This window comes from Aureococcus anophagefferens (genome assembly GCF_000186865.1).
Source record: "Aureococcus anophagefferens unplaced genomic scaffold AURANscaffold_3, whole genome shotgun sequence".
Lineage (NCBI taxonomy): Eukaryota > Pelagophyceae > Pelagomonadales > Pelagomonadaceae > Aureococcus > Aureococcus anophagefferens.
Window position 1 is genome coordinate 727,660 of NW_008705563.1, and position 21,423 is coordinate 749,082.

Genomic DNA, 21,423 nt, shown 5'->3' on the forward strand with positions numbered 1-21,423 from the left:
GCGCCGGGGCGCGCTCGACGCGTGCCTCGCGCTCGCGGCCGCGCTGCCCGCGACGTTAGAGGCGTCGCGCGCGGGCTCGGCGCTGTCCCGCGCCGAGGAGGTGCATTTATTGCACTGCAAGCTCATGCCCGTGGCGACGGCGCTCGCCGAGGACGCCGCGCCCGAGGTCCGCGCGGCGGCCGCGCGGCGCGCGGGCGCGCTCTGCGACGCCTTCGGGCCGAAGCGGTCGGCGATCCTGGTCGACGAGGTCCACTCGTTGGTGGAGGACGCGGACGTGCGCGTGCGCTGCGCCGCCGCGCGGGCCCTGCCGGCCGTCGCGCGCGCGGCGCTCCGGGGCGCCGCGTCGTCGGGCGACGCGTTGGGGCTTTTGACGCCCGCGGCGACGCGCCTCGCGTCGGACCCGAACGCCGACGCGCGGGCGGCGCTGGCCGCCGCCGTCGGTGGGTTCCTCGACATGCTCTGCGCCGACGTCCTGGGCGGCGCGGCGCCGCCGCCGGCCCCCGCGGCGGCGGAGAAGAGCGACGACAGCGACGACGACGGCGGCGAGACGAGCGCTTTAGACCGCGCCATTTTTCCCTTATTGCTCATCTTGGTCAACGACGAGGTGCCCGACGTGGCCTGCACGGCGCTCCGGGCTTTGGCGAGCGCCGGGGGGGACGAGCGGTTGGACGCGCGGTGCGCCGGGCTGCGCGCGCTCCTCGAACACCACCACGTCGCCAAGCTCGTGCTGAGCCTCCAGGATTTGGCGACGAGCCGCCACTGGCGCGTGCGCGCCGCGGCCGTCGCCGTGGTCCCGGCGCTGGCGCCCTGCTGCGCGGCGGACCGCGCGCTGCGGAACCTGTCGAATTTGGCGAACGGCCTCTCGTTCGACGTCGTCGACGAGGTGCGCCGCGCGGCCGCGCGCGCGCTGTGCGCCACGGCGCGCGCGGCGGCGGCGCTCGACGCGCGCGACGGCGCCGCGGGGGGCGAGCCGCCGGCGACGGCGGCGCGCTGGCTCGACGCCGTGGTCCTGCCGGAGCTCCACCGGTTGGGCACGTCGCCGCGGCAGCGCGACCGGAAGCTGGCGCTCGTGCTGGCGCTGGATTTGGCCGGCGTGCTCGGCGCGCTGCCTCCGGAGCCGGCGGACCGCGCGCGCGCGGCCGCGGCGGCGCTCGCCATGTCCGCGGCGCTGGACGCGCAGCCGGTCGTCCGCCTCGGAGCCGCGCGGCTCCTCGCGACGCCCCATTTTGCGAGCCCCGGCGACCGCCGGCTGGCGCTCGACGCCGCGACGCGCCTCGGCGACGACGGCGACCCGGACGTGGCCCGCGAGGCGAAAATCGCGAGCAAGGTCCTCTCGCGGCGGAAGAAGGACCCGCTCGCCGCGGCCCTCGCGAACCTCGCGGTCTAGTCGCATAGCCCGCCGGCTGGGGTGCGTTAAACCCCGCTTCAACTTACATCTTGCGGGTCCACTCGTCCCGCGTCGCCGCGCTGGCGAAGCCGTGCGAGGACCTCGAGAAGGAGGTCCGCAACGGCGCGCTGCTCTAGATAACGCTACCACAATATAAAGTCGCTCCGGCTCGCGATCGCGACGCTACAGGCCGGGCACGACTCGACCTTCGCGGCGCAGGCGGGGCAGAGGCACGCGTGCGTGCACGGGAGGAGGACGACGGAACGCGGAGCGCCAAAGCATACGACGCAGCTCGTCGCGTCTTCGAGGGTCGCCTTGAGCTCCGCGGCCTCGTCGCGGAGGTCGGAGAGCGCCGCGCCCGCCTCGGCGCGCGCCAGGACGCCGTGGGCGTTGGGGCGATTCAACACGCGCGAAAACTCACCGATCCGCGCCTGGAGCTCGTCGCGGCTGAGCCGCAGGCGGTCGCCGCGCGCGGTCCGCTCCTCGAGCTCGCGCTCGAGGTCGACGATGCGCTTCTCCAGCGCAAGGGTCTTCGCCTTGTGGGCGGCGACCTCCGCCGCGGCCCTCGCCGCCGCGACGGCGGCTTCGTTGTCGGCGTTATTCCACGTGAGTTTTTTCAGCGCCAGCGTAGCCATCGACTTGACCGCGTCGCTGCCGTCCCGTTCGAGCGCGACGAGCGGAGCGACGCCCCCGGCCTTGGCGACGGCGACTTGGCCTTCTCGTTCTATTGACAGACTCCCCAGCGTAGCAGCGGCATCCTCCTTGGTATAATCACTACCGGCGCTCAGAACGGCGAGCAGCGGCGGAATGCAGCCCGCTTCGACGATCTCGACCCGATGCTTTTCGATCAGGCACAAGCCTCGTAAGACAGCCACTGCCGAGACGGCGCCGTCGGTGCGTACCATTGCAACAAGCAGTGGGATCGCGCCGAGCGCCACGGCGGAGTCCTTCGCGTCGTTCCTGTCCCAAAGTATGTTCTCAATTGCTCCGCAGGCGTTCTCCTTGGCTCGGCCCCTACCCTCTCGTAGCAGGGCGACGAGAGGAGGAAGCGCATGGGCCTGGATGCAAGCGACTCCGGCCTCTTGTATAACGGTCATGTCGCACAAGATCCCCGCCGCGTGTTCCCGCATGACGTCGTTGCCGTCGCGTAGCACTGCGACGAGCGGCGGAACTGAGCCGGCCTCGAACATTGCGATTCGGTGCGCGTCGTCGATGTGCGCGAGGTGAAACGCCGCGCGCAAGGCCTTCTCCTTGGCCACGCGGCTGTTGCTCAGGCTCACGACGGCCACCAGGGCAGGAATGCCGCCGGCCTCGACGATAGCGACCGCGACGTCGGGCTTGCACGCGAGGTTCGCCAGCGCCCCGGACGCCTTCTCCTGAACGAGGCCGCTGACGCGCAGGAGATCAACAAGTGCGGGGATGCCACCGGCTTGGTGGATGGCGATCTTGCACTCGTCATTCACGGACAGGTTCCAAAGCGCGCCCGCGGCGCGAATCTTGAAGGCGTCGCGATCGTGGCGCGCGAGCGAGACAAGCGGTGGGATTCCGCCCGCCGTGTGAATAAGGACGCGGTTCTCGACGTTTATTGATAGGCACTGCACAGCCCCCGCAGCTTGCCCCTTCGTGGCATCGTGCTCATCGCTCAAGGCTGCGCAAAGGAGCGGAATGCCGCCGGCCGCCGCGATGTCGATCCGACAGTTGTCGTTGTCCGAGAGGCTCCAGAGAATCCCGGCGGCTTTCGCCTTGTCGATGCCGTCGTGCAAGCAAGCGACGAGCGGCAAGATCGCGCCGGCCGCCGCGATGGCGACCCTGCATTCCTTTTTTGTGGAGCCCCCCCCCCAGGCGAGATTCGATAACGCCCCGAATGCCTCGTGCTTCGAGCGTTTGCTCCCGCAACGGAGAAGATCCACGAGCGCGGCGATTCCACCTTCCTCGCGAATGGTCACTTTGTTAGTATTCAACACTGAGAGGCTCCACAGTGCCGAAGCGGCGAAGCGCTTGCCGTCATCGTTGCCGTTCTTGACGAGCGCAACAAGCGCCGGGATCCCGCCGGCCGATGCGACGGCCACCGCATTGTCCTTGTTAAGACTGAGGTTGCGCAGCGCCCCCGCGGCTTTGAACTGTTCGAGGGCGCTCCCCGCGCGCACGAGAGAAATCAGCGGCGAGATCGCCCCGGCCTCGGCGATCACGACTTTGTAGCCGTCGTTCACCGAGATGTTCCAGAGCGCTGCGGCGGCCACCGACTTGGCGTCATCACTACCATCGCGCAGCACGCTGATTAGTGCCGGTATGGCTCCGGCATCGACGACGGAGCCGAGGTCGGCTTCCTCCGCCGACAGAATGCGCAGCGCTTCCGCGGCCCGCTGCGCCGTCTGCGGTTTTGCGAGGGCGCGAACGTGCGCAGTGATGCTCGCCGGGTCCGGCATGATCACCGACTCGTTGGCGACGCGTGCGCGGCGCTGCAGGACCCCGACCGACCGTCGCGCGTCGCTCAGCAGTCTCCTAGCACGAACGAGCGCCCATGCCCGACCGGAGCTCAGGCCGGTCTTTCCCTGCAACTTGCACTCGCGGCGTTTGAAGGTGGACCCCCGCGCCGCGGCCCTCGCGGACCTCGCGGTCTCGGCTGCGATTCTACTACTATCGAATGAGGCCGCCCTCGTCGTCGGTCCAGCCGATGCGGAACTCGCGCGCGTAGCCGCTGCCGATGGACCGGGGCGACTTCGCGAGGTCGACCTTGCCCGTGGAGTGGTAGTAGGTGTGCTCGCCGAGGCCGTGGTAGCCGCGGAGGCGGTGGATGTAGCCCGTGAAGGTGGAGAACCAGGTGCCCGCGAACTCGGCCGCGCGGCTGCAGACGATGGAGTCGACCATGCCGAAGTAGTTCGGGTTCACGTCGGCGAGCTCCGATGTGTAGTTCTTCATCGTCGTCACGACCCAGCCGTTCCTCCGGAACGCGTCCCAGGACGGGTCGACCTGGCACCCCGCGACGCCCGCGGCCGCGGGCCCGACGGGGCAGGGCTTGCGGTTGACCATGCAGTTCTTGCAGACGCCGTCCGGGTCGTCCGTGGCCAGGTACACGAGCGCCCCCGCGGGGATGACGCGGTGGCCGCCCAGATTCTCGACGATCTTCGACGCGGAGATCTTCACCTCCTTGAACTGGAAGTCGCCGCGGCGGATGTGCAGCGCGTAGAAGTCGCCGTTCTGCCCCAGTTTTCGCGACGTCGCGCGGACGGCGTCGACCAAACGCGCGCCCGCGCACTGGATGTCGTCGATGTACCGCATGTTGTCGCGGATGAAGCGCCGGTAGAAGCTCCGCTGGTCCGGGTCGCCGAAGAACCCAAAGGCGTAGAAGTGGTTCAGGAGCCGGTGTTTCCCGGCCGCGGGCACGTGGACGTGGCGCGCGGCGCGCGTCTCCGCGTCGTAGGTCGCGACGCGCCGCGCGCCGGCGTACTTCTCCAGCGCCGCCGCGTCCTGCTTCTTTTCTTCCGCCGTGGGGTTCAGGCGCGCCATGGCCACCAAACTGCCGCCGTACGCGGGCTTCGCGTCCGCGACGGCCCCTAAATACTTCCAGAGCTCCTTGCCCCAGAGGTCCGTCGCGTTCTGCGGCGGCCGCTTCGCCGCGTCGACCTCGGTGCTTTGCTTCGCGAGAAACTCGGCCATCGTGAGCATGTGCATGCCCTCCTGCTTCTTGAGGCGCGAGAACTCGAAGAAGTCGGAGAAGCCCAACTTCTTGTGGGACTTCTTGCCCGTGGACGCGTCGACCGTCGGGGCGCCCAGAAGGTACAAATTCTGGCCCGGCGGCGCCACCAAGGTCCGGCCCGTCGCGTGCGCGAGGACGACGACGCACTCGACGCCCATGCGTATGTTGTTCCAGCCGCCCATGTCGTACTCGAAGGTCAGGTACGAGGTCGCGTGGTCCGCGTGGTGCGGCGTGATGGGCGACTCGTAGGCGAGGTCGCCGGGCACCTCCTTCCAGTAGACGACCTCGTGCTCCACGGGTTCTCCCCCGCAGACGAGCTTGCCGGGCACGGCGCCCCTGCGCGCGCCGCGCCCGAGCTTGGCGACGGTCGCGTCCTGCTTCTCCTCGGCGATGAGTTTGGCCTCGTCGGCCTTGACGCGCTTCGCGAGGGCGTCGAGGCCCGCTTGCGTCGTTTTCGTGGTCTTCTCGTCCGCGGTCTTCGAGGGCCTCGGCGCGGCCGTCGCCTGCTCCTCGAAGACGACGCTGCGCGCCTCGACGGCCTCGAGCCGGTCGAGGAAGGCGGCCATGTCGCCCCGCAGGTGGCGCGGCGCGTCGACGGCCGTGTCGTGGTGCAGCGACTTCGGGTGGGCCAGCCAGGACTCGAGGCCGTGGACGCCCTCGGCGACGGCGTGCTCCGCGCGCGTGATGCGCTCCGAGGCGCCGTTGATGTGCGTCTGCGATGCTAATAAGGAGAAGACGACCAAAGCGACCAAGGCGCCCAGCATGAGGGCGTGGTTCATGGTCGTCGACGCGAGGCTAGCGACGCGAGGCCTCGGCTAGGCCGTCATAGCTGCTCGCGGCGAGCTGAGGAGGTGGATGCTGCCGCAAAATTGCCACAGTGCCGCAGTTCCCACAGGGGAGAGTATGAGCAGACGCTGGTAGCGATGGAATCGAGCGCCATGGGCCTCGCCGTCGTCGGCGCAAAGGTCAAGGTCCGTCGCGGCCGCGACGTCGGCGCCGAGGCGCTGCTGCCCTGGGACGGGCGCGACGACACGCTCATCGACCGCTTCGACGCGCGCGCCAACGCGACGTCGCTGGACCTCGGCGCGCGCGACGACGGCGGCGCCGAGGCGCGCTGCGACTGGGCCGACGCTGGCGGCGCGCCCGACCGCGGCCGCCGCGGCCTCTCCGCGGCGCTCGTCGACTACGAGCGCTACCGGTCCCTGCTCCACGCCGCGCGGCACCGTGTGGGAAACCTCTCGAGCTCGGTCACATCGAAGTCGTTTGGGCTGATTTTTGGACGGATCGTTTTCTCTCGTCGAGTTCTCGAAGTACGGCAGAAGAGTCCGGTCCACTCTGTTCAATTACGCACACATTGAAGTCGTGTTGAAGATTTGATGTCCACGCAGGCGCGGCACCGGCGGTCGCCGTCGTCGCAGCTGCGCCGCGCGCGCGCCGTCGCCGGCGGCGCCGCGCCGCGGCGCGCGCGGCGGCCCGACGGGCCGCGGGCGTCGATCGCCGCCGCGATGACGACGCGCGGCGCGCCGTGCACGCGGCCGTCGCGGGAGACGGAGCGCGAGCCGGAGTCGCTCGACGACGACGACAGCCGATCCGCGGGCTCCGGCGGCGGCGGCGCGCGGCGCGCGGCGCAGCTCGTCGAGGCGGGCGACCTTCTGGGCGCGCGGCGCGCGCTCGACGGCGACTTGGACGACGCGCTCGGCGACGGCGCCGTAGACGCTCTCGCCGCGGACTACGGCCTCGCGCCGCGCGGCCGCGCGTCCTTCTCGCGCCTGCGGCGCGCGGACCGCCGCGACGCGGCCGCGGCGCGCGCCGAGCGCCGCTACCTCGACGCGTTCCGCGCCGCGCAGCACAACACGGACAACCTGCACCTCGAGGCGTCGCGCCGCGGCTGGCGCGCCGCCGCGGGCGCCGTCGTCGACGAGACGTCGCGGCCGCCGCCGCGGAAGCGGTCGCGGAGCCCGAGGAGCTCGTCGCCGCGGAAGCGGTCGCGGAGCCCGTCGCCGCGACGATCGAGGAGCTCGGAGTCGTCGCGGCCGTCGCCGCGGAAGCGGTCGCGGAGCCCGTCGCCGCGACGATCGAGGAGCTCGGAGTCGTCGCGGCCGTCGCCGCGGAAGCGGTCGCGGAGCCCGTCGCCGCGACGATCGAGGAACTCGTCGTCGCGGTCGCCGGCGCGTCGGCGGCGACGCCGGTCGTCGTCGTCGTCGTCGTCGGGGTCGCGCGGGTCTTCGTCCGCGCGCGGTCGACGGCGGCGGCGCCGCTCGTCGTCGTCGGACCGCGGGTCGTCGTCGGAGCGCGGCGAGCGGCGCTACGTCGCCGCCTTCGGCGGCGCCGACGCGGACGGCCGCAGCTCGTCGTCGTCGTCCGAGGGCGACGCGGAGACGCTCGACGTCTTCTTCGCGGCGCTCGCCCGCGCGCGCGCCGCGCGCGACCTCGACGTCAAAGAGCGCGACCGGGACCGGCGGCTCAAGAGGCACGTCGCCCGCTGCGCCGACGACCGCTGCCGCTACGAGGGCTGCCCCAAGGCCGCGGCGCACGAGGAGCGGACGAAGCTCTCGGACAACGCGGCGCGCGACCGGTCGAACCGGAGCCGCTTCCCGAAACTCCCCGGCGCCGGCGCGCCCAAGCCGCCGAAGAAGACCGCCGCGGACAAGCTCAAGGCCCGGCTCCGCGCGGCCTTCGACGGCGCCTCGGGCGCGCGCGAGTCCGGCAGCGAGCGCAAGCGGGCCGTCTGGGACGAGCGCGCGACGCGGCCCCGCCGATGAACAACAAAACTACCGCTTAAGCTTCGCGTGGCCGGGGTTGGCTTTCAGGTGCGCGAAGAGCTTCGAGCGCGATGGGAACGTGGCGCTGCAGCCCGTGCACTTCATGCTGGCGGACTCGTCGTCGCTCGACTCCGCGTGCTTCCCCTTCTTCTTGCCCTTCTTGCCGCCCTTCTTCTTGGGCTCGTCGACGACGGGCGGGCACGCCGCGGGACCCTCCTTGTCCTTCTTCGCGCGCCGCCGCGCCTTCTTCTTCGGCTCGGGCTCCGGCTCCGGCTCGGGCTCGGGCTCGGGCTCCGGCGCGGGCGCGTCCGAGTCGTCGGACGTGTCCGAGTCGTCGTCGTCGTCGGCGCCGAAGCGGTTCGCCGCGACCGCCGGCTCGTCGTCGGACGTGTCCGAGTCCGCCGCCTCTGTCCGCCGGTGCCTCCGCCGCCTCGTCCGCCTCCTCGTCCGCCGCTTCCGCCGCCGGAGCGGAGAAGAAGCCCGCGTCGAACTCGGCCTCGAGGTCCTCGTCGCTCTCGTCGTCCTCCGGCTCGGGCTCCGGCTCGGGCGCGCGCGCGGGCGGGCACCAGTTCGGGCCGGCCTTCTTCTTGTGGGCCTTGGAGACGCGGTGGTTCTCGAACTGCTTCAGCGATTTGAAGGTCTTCTTGCAGGGCCCGCACGCGAAGACCTCGACCTCGGCCGCGTCGTCGGAGCCGTCGGAGCCGTCGCCCGCCTCCTCGCCGAGGATGACGCCCGAGCGCACCTCGTAGGCCTGGGCCTCCTGGGCCCGCTCGCGCCAGGCGATGCGCGCGTCGAGGTTCTCCTGGCGCTTCCGCGCCTTCGCCGCCTCCGCCGCCGCGGCCTTCTCCTCGCGGTCCCGGGCGACGGCCTCGGCGCGCGCCTTCACGCGCGGGTCCCGCTTGCGCACGAAGGCCGCGAGCTGGCGCACCATGTCCTGGAACGCGGACTTGGCCGCCTTGCGCTCGCGCTTGTTCTCGGCCTCGGCCGCGCGGCGGACGTGGCGCGCCTCCTCCGAGGACACGCGGTACTTGTCGTAGGCCGCGAAGGCCCGCGCGCTCTGGAAGTCCGTGAAGCGGTCGTAGAACCGCTTCACGTCGTCCCAGTCGCTCGTCGCGTCGCCGAAGGGCGCGCCGTCCGTCGTCGCCTCGCCGGCCTCCGCGGCGTCGACGGACGCGAAGGCGCCGCCGTAGACGCCGTAGAAGGACCGCTCGTCGTCGCCGAAGCCGTCGAAGGCGCTGCCGCTGAAGAGGCCCCAGAGGTTGACCTCGCGCTTCTTCAGCTTGACGCCACCCTTGCCCCGCCGCCGGCCGCCGCCGCCGTCGTCGCTGCTGTAGTCCGACGAGTCGCTGTCGTCGTCGACGGACCGGCCCCGCAGGATGTCCTCGCGGTGGTCGTCGTACCACTTGCGCTCGTTGCGGTCGCTCAACGTCTCGTAGGCGCCGTTGAGCTCCTTGAACCGCTCGCCGGCCTCGGCGTCGCCGACGTTCTTGTCGGGGTGGAGCTTCAGCGCGAGCTTGCGGTAGGCCTTTTTGAGCACGTCGTCGGACGCGTCGCGCTCGACGCCGAGCACCTCGTAGTGGCACCGCATGGCTATCACAGACGCCGGTCCCAGGCGCTTCGCACTCGCCTCAGACGCAGGTTCCAGGCGCTCAGCACTGTCACGCCGGTCCCAGCCTGGCGCAAAGCAGTCGCCTCGCCCGTTCGCCTCGAGAGCGGCAACAAGAACTTCAATAATCCCGTGCCATCGTTGTCGTTAACGCGCAGCTCATACTTACAGCGCTTACGCGCGTGGCGCGGCGGCCTCACTCGGCGGCGACGCCGCGCGGGTTGAGCCGCGCGATCTCGACGCTCAGCGCCGTGGCGAAGGTGATCCAGGCGAGGTAGGGGTAGAGGAGCGCCGCGGCGCCGGCCGCGCGGAACGCGGGCAGCCTGACTCGGAGCGCGGCCGCGAGCGTGGCGACGAGCGCGGCGTTGAGGAGCGCGGCGGTCTTGAGCGCGCGGAAGTGGAAGAAGAGCGGTGGCAGCGCAGGAGTGGTGGGATCGCGGAAGGCGCTTTGATTGCGCGTGGCAGCGCAGGAACGGTGGCGCCTCGCAAGCAGCGTCGCGCGGTACGCACCCCTCCGGCGCTAGCAGGAAGGCGCACGCGCTTCGGAACGAGGAGCCGGTGAAACTTGAATTCATGGTTTGATGTTGAAGTATAAGCGGATGCGGTGTTTTGACATATCCCGCCGGCGGGATATGCTGCAAATCACGAGCCTTTCGAAAGACGAAACCAAAAATTAGAAGCACGCAGTACACCTACTTGCAGCCCTCCGCCGCGAAGTCGATGACGTGGACGTCGGCGCACTTGGCGCAGGTCGACTCGCCGCCGTAGTCCACGGGCGCGAAGGTGACGCTGTCGACCTTGAACCAGACGTCCGACAGGTTGCAGCCCTCGCAGCCGAGCGCGACGTCCTTGCCGTCGCTGTCGCGGAGAAACGCGGCCCGGAGCGACGCGTAGGACACGTTCGCGCCGACGCTCGACGCGACGAGCGCCGCGCCGGCGCCCGCGAGCTTCGGCGCGACGCGCTCGTCGACGGCCCGGAAGTAGGCGAGCTGGTCGTCGAACCCGGCGCAGGAGCCGTGCTTGGCCCACTCGTGGCTCGCCAGGTCGCTCCAGACGTACTCAGGGTAGTTCGTGGACCACGCCGTGTCCATGGCGGCCCGCGTCGCTGGCGCGATGGCGCAATAGCTCGGCGGCGCCGCGCCGGTGCAGGCCGTGTAGTCCAGCGACGCGTTTTTACAGAACTGCGGCCAGGAGTATTCGTGCGTCGAATCGAAGTTCGGCCAGAGGCCGTGGATGCTCAGCCCGCGCGCCGCGCGCGACCCGTTGAGGTGCTTCGTCACGTTCGAGTCGCAGTCGCCCTGGGACCAGGCCGGCTGGAACTCGAGGGCGAGCACGTACTCCTCGAAGTGGCCACCGATGGGCGCGCCCTCCTCGGGACCGGTCGTGGTCGTGAGGGGCGGCAGGTGGCGCTCCGCGGCGCGGCCCTCCGCGGCTTGTGGTTCTGCGGCGGCGGCGGCCGCCGCGAGGCCGGCGCCGACGAGGACCAATTGCCTGAGTCCCATGTTGTGGCAGAATGCATACAGCTGTATGAGTTCACTTGCAGTGCGCTTGCAGGGAGGCCTGCAGGGTTAACTGCAGGGATTGTTGAGGGAGGAGCTCATTTTGCTTGAATTTAGAGGGACCGCGGCGCGACGGAGACGCGGGCGCGGAGACACACAAAAAAGGAGGAGGAGGAGGGAGCGCGGGCGCTTGGTGCTCAGAAGAGGAAGTAGGTGCGCGCGAGGGGCACGGTCTTCGCCGGCGCGCACGTGAGCTGGACGCCGTCGGCCGTGACCTCGAAGGTCTCCGGGTCGACGGCGATGGCCGGGAGCGCGGCGTTGTTGACCATGTCCTTCTTGGACAGCGCGCGCGTGTTCGCGACGGCCACGGCGAGCTTGCCGAGGCCGAGGCGGTTCTGGATGTTCGTTTCGACGGCGAGTTTCGACACGAACGCGAGCGACGTGCCGCCGACGGCCTTGCCAAAGGCGCCGAACATGGGGCGCATCTTCACGGGCTGGGGCGTCGGGATGGACCTGGGGAAGGGGGGCGACGCGGTGTTGATTTTGGCGCTTCCCCGAACTCGTCTCCGGAAGGGGCGACGTGGGATTTCAAAAAAAGGGGTGCGAAACGGCAGACGCGGCAAACGGACGCGTTGGGGTCGCCCATCTGGGCCCAGGCGATCGTGCCGCCCTTGATGACCATCTCGGGCTTGGCGCCGAAGTGGCTCGGCTTCCAGAGCACGATGTCCGCGAGCTTGCCGACCTCGAGGCTGCCGATGTGGTCGGCCATGCCGTGCGCGATGGCCGGGTTGATCGTGTACTTGGCGACGTAGCGCTTGACGCGCGCGTTGTCGTCGCCCGACGTCGCGTCCTCGGGCAGCGGGCCGCGCTGGCGCTTCATCTTGTCCGCGGTCTGCCACGTGCGCGTGATGACCTCGCCGATGCGGCCCATGGCCTGGGAGTCGCTCGAGATCATGGAGATGGCGCCCATGTCGTGCAGGATGTCCTCCGCGGCGATGGTCTCGCCGCGGATGCGCGACTCGGCGAACCTGCGGGGGCGCGCGGGTCGGCGGTAAAACTCCGGGGGCGAACCGACGGCGAGAGGCGCGCGCGCCTCGCCGGGCGGCGCGAAGAAGGGACGCGGGAAAACCGACGCGACGTCCTCGGGGATCGACTTGTCGAGGTGGTGGCAGACCATGAGCATGTCGAGGTGCTCGTCGACGGTGTTGACCGTGAAGGGCCGCGTCGGGTTCGTCGAGCTCGGCAGCACGTTGGGCTCGCCGCAGACCTTGATGATGTCCGGCGCGTGGCCGCCGCCGGCGCCCTCGCTGTGGTACGTGTGGATCGTGCGGCCCTTGATGGCCCCGAGGCTGTCGTCGACGAAGCCGGACTCGTTGAGCGTGTCCGTGTGGATCGTCACGGCGACGTCGTACTCGTCGGCGAAGGACAGGCAGGCGTCGATGGCCGCGGGCGTCGTGCCCCAGTCCTCGTGGAGCTTGAGCCCCGACGCGCCTACGCGAGCGACGGTTCCGGGCGCCAAAAAAAGAAAACGCCCCGGACGCCGCGGACGCGCCCGCGGCGACGACCTCGCGGAGGCCCTTGGGGTCGGACGTGTTGCCCTTGCCCGAGAACCCGAAGTTGAGCGGGATGCCGTCCGTGGCCTTGAGCATCATCTCGACCTCGCTCGGCGCGGGCGTGCACGTCGTCGCGCACGTGCCCGTCGCCGGGCCCGTGCCGCCGCCGTACATCGTCGTGAGGCCCGACGCGATGGCGTCGTCGCACTGCTGGGGGCAGATGAAGTGGATGTGGGCGTCGATGCCGCCGGCCGTCGCGATGAGCTTCTCGCCGGCGACGGCCTCCGTCGTGACGCCCACGATCATGCCCGGCGTGACGCCGTCCATGACGTCCGGGTTGCCCGCCTTGCCTATACCGACGATGCGGTTGCCCTTGAGGCCGATGTCGCACTTGACGACGCCCAGGACGGCGTCGACGACGAGGGCGTTCGTGATGACGACGTCGAGCGCGTCGGACGCCGCGCAGCCCGTCTGCTGGCCCATGCCCTCGCGGAGCGTCTTGCCGCCGCCGAACTTGCACTCGTCGCCGTAGACCGTGAAGTCCTTCTCGACGCGGACGACGAGGTCCGTGTCCCCGAGGCGCACGACATCGCCGAGCGTCGGCCCGAAGGTCGCGGCGTACTCCGCGCGCGCCATGGAAAAGGGCGCGCCGGGCGGCGGCGGCCCGGGAAGCGGCGCGTGGCCGAAGCCGCCCGCGGCCACCTTGGCCATGACCTCGTCGGCCCGATCCGCCGACGCCGCGCCGTCCGTGAGCAGGTTGCCGCTGCGCACGACCCTGGCGCCGCCGTAGGCGACGAGCGTCACCGTCTTCTCGTCGCCGGGCTCGAAGCGCACGGACGAGCCCGACGGCACGTCGAGGCGCATGCCCAGGGCCGCCCGCCGGTCGAAGGTCAGGGCCCTGTTCGTCTCGAGGAAGGGGTAGTGGCTCCCGACCTGGATGGGCCGGTCGCCGCCGTTCCGGACGACGAGCTCCACGCGGTCGCGGCCCTCGCAGAGCGTCACGGACCCGTCGCGCGGCGTCGTCGCGCCCGGCGGCCGCGCCGCGGGCGGCGCGTCGCCGAAGGCGGCGAGATCCGGCACGGGCAGGAAGGACCCGTGGAGCGCCAGCGCCAGGTCGCCGTCGGCGGACGCGATGGGGTCGTGGATCGTGAGGAGCTTCGTGCCGTCGGGGAACGTCGCCTCGATCTGGACCTCGCCGACGAGCTCGCGCACGCCGGGCTGCACCTGGCGCGCGCCGAGGAGCGTCTTGCCCTTCTCCATCAATTCGAAGACGCTCAGGCCGTCGCGGACGAGCTCCATGCACACGGCGGCGATCAGCGCAATCGCCTCGGGCTCGTTGAGCTTCAGGCCCCGCGCGAGGCGCTTCTGGGCGAGGGCGCCGCACTGATGGAGCTGGAGGTGGTCGACCTCCCGCGGCGTGAGCTTCATGGTCGTCTCCTCCGCGGGCGTCCGACGCCGAGCGGGCCGCCTTTTGTCGTGGACGCGGGCTGCCCAGACTCTGGACGTGAATTCTTCAAGGTGAAGGGGAAGCACAGACTTTTTGGGGCAGCATTTCGATCTCGAGCTTTGCGCCGCGAACCAGCCCCAAGCGCTTTGTCCGCGAGCTGCTTTCAAAAAAGGCCTGCGTGGAGATCCACGCCCGGGAGCGCGCGTCCTTCCGCGCGCCCGCCTGCATCGTCCGCAGCCCACGACGCGCGCAGCGCCGCGCCGCCGCGACGCAAAAAGACAGTCCGCCCACCGATTCGATTCGCCGAAGTGAAACCATGTCCAAGGTCGAGCTCGACGCCCAGTCCCGCAAGGTGCGACGTCCCACCCGGCCGCCCCCGGCGCCCCCCTCCCGCGCCCGTTTCCAAACGGCGACGCCCCCTCCGCCCCAGGCCGTGCTCGTCGCGCTCCTCCGGGCGATCAGCCAGATGAAGCCCATCCTCGACGCGGGCGACCGGGGCCACCTCAAGGACCTCGTGCTCGCGAGCCGCATGCAGGCCAAGGTGCTGTCCCTGGGCATCCAGCTCGCCATCCTCGACCACGACACGCAGTTCGACTCCCCGGAGGCGGACGAGGCGAACCTCGACAAGCGGCGGTCCATCCTCACGCAGCTCATCGGCCTCCTGCGCGGCGGCGACGGCCCCGGGGGCAACGGGCACGAGGACGGCGACGACTACGAGTCCGACTTCGAGGAGGACGACATGATGATGCCCGACGGCGACGCCGTCGCGGACGGCGACGCGCGGTCGAACGAAGCGGACGTGGACGCGGGGCCCTACGGCGACGAGGACGACGACTCCGACGACGACTTCGACGGCGACGGCGACGGCGAGGAGGGCATCGCCGCCGACGACCCGCGCATACTCGACCTCGCGCGGACGGTAGCGCAGCAGAAGGAGCTGCTCCAGCAGAAGATGGACTTTGTCAAGGAGCAGCTGAGCATGCTCAACGACCTCAAGGCCTCCTGCCAGCAGAAGCTCGACGAGGCCATGGAGGGCCGCTCCGACGAGGAGGACGACGACGACGAGGACCCGGAGGAGGACGACGAGGACTACGACGACGAGGAGGAGGAGGAGGACGACGACGACGAGGGCGACGACGACCGGGAGTTCGACGTCGACGCGGACGACCTCGCGCAGCCCTCCGTCGCGGCGTAGGACCGAAGACCGCCCGCGCCGCGCGCGCGCGCGCGCCGCGCGACATCCGACTCGAAGCCCCCGCCCCTCCGCGCCCGCGCTCCCGGCGCCGCGCCCTTTCGCCCGGCCCTACACGCGGCCGTCTTTTGGATGTTTCTTTTGGGTGTGGGGGCGAGATCACAAGTCCGGGCCCTGGGTGAGTTCGCAGCGGGCACTCTAAAAAGTTTACCCCGCGTAGTCGCCGCCGTACGCGTAGTCCGCGCCGTTGCCGTACGCGGCCTCGCCGTAGTCGTAGTCGTAGTCGTAGCGGTCCTCCGGGCGGTTCGGCGTCGGGTCCACGGAGTCCCAGAAGTCGAGCGGCAGGGACGCCGCGGACATGCCAAACGGGAGCAGGTTGCCGAGGACCCAGCGCACGACGACGATGCGGGCGACGACGAGCACCGCGCCCGTGAACAGGAGCCAGGCCAGCGACGCCGCCGCCGCCCGCGGCCCGCGCGCGCCGCCGCCGCGCGCGGCGACCGCGGCGTCGCGGACTTTGGAGGACTCGCCGCCGTCCGCGGCGACGACGAACACCGCGACCTCCAGATCCACGAGGATCACGGCGAGCAGCCCGTACACGAGCCAGTTGTAGCTCTTCGTGAGCTGCGTGTGGTGCGCGCCGAAGTAGGAGTCGTCGTCGACGACGATCAGTTTCCCCTTGGACGTGTAGTGCTGCATGAGCAGCGTGATCTGGAAGACGCAGCCGCCGACGCCGAGCGGGAAGAGCCAGGACGTCGCGTCGTAGAGGCGCCGCAGGCTCCGCGGCGCCCGCTCCACGGCCGCGACGGCGTCGCGGAACCGGTTCCGCGCGAGCCGGAGCCGCCGCGCGTAGCGCGACCGGTGGTCCGCGTGCTCGACGCCGTAGAAGTTGTGGCTCGGCATGACCACAAAAATGACCTCGTCGATCTCGAGCACGAAGGCCGTCGCGAGGCTGTTGAGCAGCAGATTGAACGGCCCGTCGGACGTGCCCAAAATTTGCGCGGCGATGTCGTAAAAATACCTGCGGCGCGCGCGCTGGGGGCGAGGCCCGCGCGCCTCGAAACGTACCAGACGAGCGACAATCGCACGACGTGCAGCAGGTAGCACGCCACCAGACGGACCTTCGCCGTCCGCGCGTCCGCCGCGGCGACCTCGCGCCGCAGCAGCAGATACCCGGCCTTGCACGACGCCTCCTCGTCCGTCGTCGACATGACGAGTACGAAGACGCAGAAGAACAGCGGCCCGAAGACGATGATGGGCACGCCCATGAGCGACGAGTCGTCCGCGTAGTGGAACAGCTTCCGGTAGCTCGCCGGGAAGGCGATGCCCGAGTGGAAGTAGCGTCGCGCCTCGTCGACGGACAAGCCCCACTTCATGAAGTCGAAGGGGTACCAGAGCGCCTGCCACACGGTCTGCAGCGCGAGCAGCTGGAGCAGGACCGACAGGCACACCAGGACCCAGTGCATGGCGACGCGCCACGTCGTCGGGTCGTAGAGCACCATGGTCTCCACGCGGAAGTAGTAGGACGCGTCCGTGCGCTCGTGCAAGGGCTGGAACGACGGCACCTTGTCCTCGCCCGTCTCGACGCGCGCCATCGTCGAAAGCCGCTTCCGCATGACGCTCGAGCTGCCCATCTCGCCCATGATCGTGGGCTTGATGCTGCGCGCCACGTCGAGCAGCTCGGGCCCGCGCAGCTCCTGCGCGTCCAGCTCGGCCAAAATCTCCGCCTTGAGCTCGGCCTTGAGCTGCGCCCGCACCGCGCCATCGGTGTCGTTGAGCTGCGCCCGCGCCGCGCCATCGGTGTCGTCGAAGGCCTCGATGGGCGTCACCTCCATGGGCGTTCGCGCCACTGCAAGCGCTTCTACTCACCACGCAGCCCGACGATTCCGTGATCACACCATAACTGCTTCTCAAAGTTGACGTTCAACGAGCAGTTTTCAGCGTGTTGAAGCTTTCGTTGAGGCATTTGAGCGCTGCCGCTGATGAGAGGCGCTCCCAGCCGTGTTCGCGTGATGCAATACCGCCTCCTCGCGTTGCTCGCGCTCCGCGGCGCGCGGGCCTTCGTCGCCGTCCATCCACGATCCGTGCCCCCGCTGCGCCTCGCCGCCGCCGAGGGCAACTGGGACGTGCCCGACGACGAGCTGCGCGCCGACGACGGCGGCCTCTACGCGACGGGCGCCGCGACGGTGCTCGTCGGGCTCGAGGCGCCCGGCGACGTCGACGATTCCCTGCAGGAGCTCGGCGACCTCGCCGGGAGCGCGGGGCTCCGCGTCGTCGGCCGGCCCTTCACGCAGCGGTCCACGCACCCCGACCCGAACACGTTCGTCGACGGCGACCTGGTCGAGGCCATCCGCGCGGACGTGCGCGCCCGCGCGGCGTCGAGCGACGAGACGCGCTTCGTCGTGCTCTTCGACGACGAGCTGAGCCCGGAGCAGCAGCGGAACCTGGAGAAGCGGCTGCAGGTCGAATCCATGGACGACCTCTTGCCGCGCGAGCGGCGGCCGAACAAGAAGGCGCTGGCCATGGAGCGCCAGTACGAGCGGCTCGCGCGCGGCGACGTCTCCGGCGGCGCGTCGGCGCGCGCGCGGGAGAACAAGGCCGAGCGCGTGCGGCGGCGGACGTCGTCCGAGGATCTCGTCGTCGTCCGCGTGCTCGATCGCACGGCGCTCGTGCTCGAGATCTTCGCGCGGCGGGCGACGACGCGGGGCGGCCGTTTGCAGGTGGCCCTGGCCGTGTGCCTCTACAAGACCCCCCGGCTGTCGTCCATGCTGCGCCGCGTCGACGGCGACGACGAGGGTCTGGGCGGGTCGTTCGGCTCGAATCCGACGGAGCGGCGGCGGACGATGGAGGTGGACCAGAAGAATTTACGGGACCGCGCCGCGCGGCTCCGGGCGAAGATCGAGGATTTACGGAGGCACCGCGAGCGCACGCGGCGGCGGCGGCGGCGCAACGGCCTGCCGACGGTCGCGTTGGTGGGCTACACGAACGCGGGCAAGAGTAGTCTCCTGGACGCGCTCAGCGCCGAGGCCATCCGCGGCCGCCGCGGCGGCACGGGCGTCGAGGTGCTCTCGGGCGACGACGAGGAGAATACCTTCTTCATCGACGACAAGCCCTTCGCGACGCTGGACCCGCTCACGCGGCGGGTCGGCCTCCGGGACGCGGAGCCGCGCGAGTGCCTCGTCACGGACACGGTGGGCTTCGTCGCCAAGCTGCCCGCGCAGGTCGTCGCGGCCTTCCGCGCGACGCTGGAAGAGGTCGCGGACGCCGACGTGCTCGTGCACGTCGTCGACGCGACGGCTTCCGAGGACGCGCGCGCGGCCCGCGGCGCCGTCGTCGACCGCGAGCTCGACGCGCTCGGCGCGGGCGCGACGCCGCGATTATTGTTCTACAACAAGTGCGACGCCCTGGCGCCCGGCGACCGGGAGCGGCTCCGCAAGGCCGCGGCGGCGGCGCCGAACGCCTTCGCGGGCTCGGCGCGCGACGCGTCGGGCCTCGACGACCTCCGCGACGCCGTCGCCGACGTGCTGGACGACGCGCTCTGCGTCGTGCGCGTGGCGCTGCCCTACGCGGACCCGAAGTTCGGGGCGCTGCTCACGGAGGTGAAGACGCGCGGCCGCGTCGACGACGTCGTCCACGGCGACGTCGCGACGCTCGTCGACGCGTGCGTGGAATTCAAATCTTCAACCCGACTTCAATGTGCGCATATGCGACAGTTTCGACGCAAGCGCTTCGGCTGTGCTTCGAGAACTCGACGAGAGCAATCGATTCATCCAAAAATCAGCCGAATCGACTTCGATTTGATCGAGCTAGAGAATTCTGAAGTTTGGTCAGGACCACCCAAACCAGTGATTGAATTCCACACAGGTCGACGCGTGCGTGCCCTACGACCTCGCGGGCCGGCTCCGGCCCTACAAGGCGTCCGCGGACGACGCCGAACTGCTGACGAGCGAGGCCGCCGCGCTCCTCGCGGCCGCCGAGGCGGACGGCGCGCTGTCGACGCTCGGCGAGGGGGACGACGACGGCGCGGCCGCCGGCGACGTTTTGGCCGCCGGCGACGGCGCGGCCGCGGGCGCGGGGTCGTAATTCGGTTTATCGGGCCGCCTAGACCGTGCCCGCGAGGTACTCGCGGAGCTCGTGGCCCGTGAGGGCGATGGAGAGCCCGTTGGCGGCGATGGCGGCGCCGGCGAGGCCGAAGGCCTTGGCCGTGCCGCCGATGATGTCCGCGTTCGACGCGATGCCGACGAGCTCGATGGTGAACTCGACGTCCGTGCCGGGCTTGATGACGCCGTCGGGCGACCCCGCGTCGCCGTAGGCCAGATCCGCGGGCAGCTTGACGGTCCGCGTGCCGCCGGGCCGCATGGTCTGCACCATCTCGTCCCAGCCCGCGATGACGAGGCCCTTCCCGACCTGGAACTCGGCCCAGGGCTTGCCGCGGTTCTTGAAGGACGTCACGAGCTCGCCGTCGGCCGTGTACTGGAGGTCGGCCTTGTCGATCTTCGGATCGATGCAGCGGCCGCCGACGCGCGTCTCGTAGACGACGGACACGAAGTCGCCGGTGTTGGGCGTCCGGCCCTCACCGACGGTCACGTCCTCGTACTCGATGCCGGACGCCGTCGTGGCGCGCAGCTGCGGCAGTCGCGCGACGCGCCGCGGCGTCGGCGCGAAACCCGTTGCCGATGCGAGCAGCGTTGCGACAAGGTTGATGAGCTTCATAGCTTCGATCTCTGCCGGCTCGTGCGGAGCCAGTGTTTCCCTGAACTTGCACTTCTCGTGGCAGAGAGCATGGAGCTCGCTTTTATCGTGGGCTGCCTCGCTGTGGCGGCGGCCCAGCCAAACGACCGCGCGCGCTTCGATGCGTGGATGCGCGACTACGCGGTCAAAGTCGACGCGGGCGACTACGAGCGCCGCCTCGATATTTTCGCCGAGAAGCTGCGCTCCATCGAGGCGCACGACTCCAGCGACTTCAGGCTGGGGCTGAATCGCTTCTCGCACCTCACGGAGGACGAGTTCGCGTCGATGTACAGGCGCCCCATGAGCCGCGTGCCAGCGCCGCCGGTCGACGCGGTGGCACCCGAGACATCGGCCTCGGTCGACTGGGTCGCCGAGGGCGTCGTGACGCGCGTCTACGAGCAGGGCGCCTGCGCGGCGTGCTGGACGTTCGCGGCGAGCGGCGCCCTCGAGGGCGCCTTCGCGCTCGCGACGGGCCGCAAAGGCGCGAACCTGACGGCGTTCTCGCAGCAGCAGATCGTCGAGTGCGACAACATCACGTGGCACGGCAAGCGCGTCGACAACGGCTGCCACGGCACGTGGTACGGCATGGACTCGGCCTACGCGTACATCGAAACCAACGGCGGCCTCTGCACGGAGGCGGCGTACCCCTACGTCGGCGCGAATTCGACGGACTGGACGACCTGCCACGCCTCCGAAAACGGCTGCGCGATCGTGTCCGGGTCGGCGCCCGCGAACCACACGGACGTCGCGCCGGCGAGCGAAGCCGCGCTCGCCGCCGCCGTCGCGAAGCAGCCCGTCTCCGTCGTCGTCGACGCGAGCTGCCAAGGTTTCATGTCCTACGCGGGCGGCGTCTGGACGAAGGACTGCGGCACAAAGCTCGACCACGCGGTCCTCGTCGTCGGCTACGGCTTCGACGCGCCGTCCAACACGTCCTACTGGAAGGTCAAGAACTCCTGGGGCGCGGCCTGGGGCGAGGCCGGCTACGTGCGCCTCGCGCGGGGCCTCGCGGGCACGGGCGGCCACGGCATCATGGACATCGCGAGCACGGCGTCCTACCCGACCTTCGCGTAACCTGAGTGTGCTCGCGCGGCGTCCTACCCGACCTTCGCGTAAACGTAGCGTGCTCGCGCGGCGTCCTACCCGACCTTCGCGTAACCTTAGTGTGCTCGCACGTCGTCCTACCCGACCTTCGCGTAACCTCAGTGCGCTCGCACGGCGTCCTACCCGACCTTCGCGTACATTTATTTCCCGCCGGGCCACACCTCGAGGGTCCCGCCCCGTTTCCCGAGCGAGTCGCCCCAGAGGCCCGCGTGGAGTTTCGTGAGGACGACCTTCGCGACGCCGTCGTCGAGGTACCAGACGACCTCGTCGGCGCCGCCGACGATGTCGCCGGCGAGGGGATCGACGACGAGCAGGGGCTCGCGCGTCCCCGCCGTCGTCCGCGCGATGTGCAGCGTCGGCCGCGGCCGCGACGTCGTCGCGACGTCGAGCTCGCGCGCGGTCGTGCCCGGCGGCAGCCGCAGCGCGACCTCGACCTCGCCGGCGTCGT

General features: G+C 70.5%; 7 protein-coding genes across 7 annotated transcripts in view; 2 read left to right on the top strand and 5 right to left on the bottom strand.

Annotated features, from left to right (window-relative positions):
* AURANDRAFT_61608 (hypothetical protein) overlaps positions 1-1,387 on the top strand; it is a gene marked incomplete at both ends in the record, with an annotated part of 3,227 nt that extends 1,840 nt beyond the window's left edge. Inside the window, one exon of the mRNA XM_009035397.1 lies at positions 62-1,387. Within this exon, the coding sequence (XP_009033645.1) occupies positions 62-1,387 (1,326 nt within the window). The remainder of the gene's footprint in view (positions 1-61) is intronic.
* Positions 1,388-2,490: 1,103 nt separating this feature from the next.
* Positions 2,491-3,813, bottom strand: AURANDRAFT_20929 (hypothetical protein; the record flags this gene model as incomplete). The annotated part of the gene is made up of 2 exons (XM_009035799.1): positions 2,491-2,832; positions 3,334-3,813. Coding segments are annotated over 2 exons (822 nt in total), but the record flags the coding sequence as incomplete, so codon positions are not given.
* Positions 3,814-8,831: 5,018 nt separating this feature from the next.
* Positions 8,832-9,434, bottom strand: AURANDRAFT_20729 (hypothetical protein; the record flags this gene model as incomplete). The annotated part of the gene is made up of 2 exons (XM_009035798.1): positions 8,832-9,137; positions 9,207-9,434. Coding segments are annotated over 2 exons (534 nt in total), but the record flags the coding sequence as incomplete, so codon positions are not given.
* Positions 9,435-11,148: 1,714 nt separating this feature from the next.
* On the bottom strand, positions 11,149-13,932 carry URE1 (hypothetical protein; the record flags this gene model as incomplete). The annotated part of the gene is made up of 4 exons (XM_009035797.1): positions 11,149-11,464; positions 11,581-11,979; positions 12,085-12,442; positions 12,504-13,932. The coding sequence occupies 4 exons, from the start codon at positions 13,930-13,932 to the stop codon at positions 11,149-11,151; spliced, it is 2,502 nt and encodes an 833-aa protein (XP_009034045.1).
* Positions 13,933-15,350: 1,418 nt separating this feature from the next.
* On the bottom strand, positions 15,351-16,978 carry AURANDRAFT_61611 (hypothetical protein; the record flags this gene model as incomplete). The annotated part of the gene is made up of 2 exons (XM_009035796.1): positions 15,351-16,164; positions 16,212-16,978. 2 exons carry the CDS (start codon positions 16,976-16,978, stop codon positions 15,351-15,353), a joined length of 1,581 nt encoding a protein of 526 aa, XP_009034044.1.
* A 2,266-nt stretch (positions 16,979-19,244) lies between these two features.
* On the bottom strand, positions 19,245-19,856 carry AURANDRAFT_21274 (hypothetical protein; the record flags this gene model as incomplete). The annotated part of the gene is made up of 1 exon (XM_009035795.1): positions 19,245-19,856. The coding sequence occupies one exon, from the start codon at positions 19,854-19,856 to the stop codon at positions 19,245-19,247; it is 612 nt and encodes a 203-aa protein (XP_009034043.1).
* A 147-nt stretch (positions 19,857-20,003) lies between these two features.
* AURANDRAFT_21060 (hypothetical protein) lies at positions 20,004-20,945 on the top strand (the record flags this gene model as incomplete). Its single annotated transcript, XM_009035398.1, has 1 exon — positions 20,004-20,945. One exon carries the CDS (start codon positions 20,004-20,006, stop codon positions 20,943-20,945), a length of 942 nt encoding a protein of 313 aa, XP_009033646.1.
* Between the last annotated feature and the right edge of the window lie 478 nt (positions 20,946-21,423).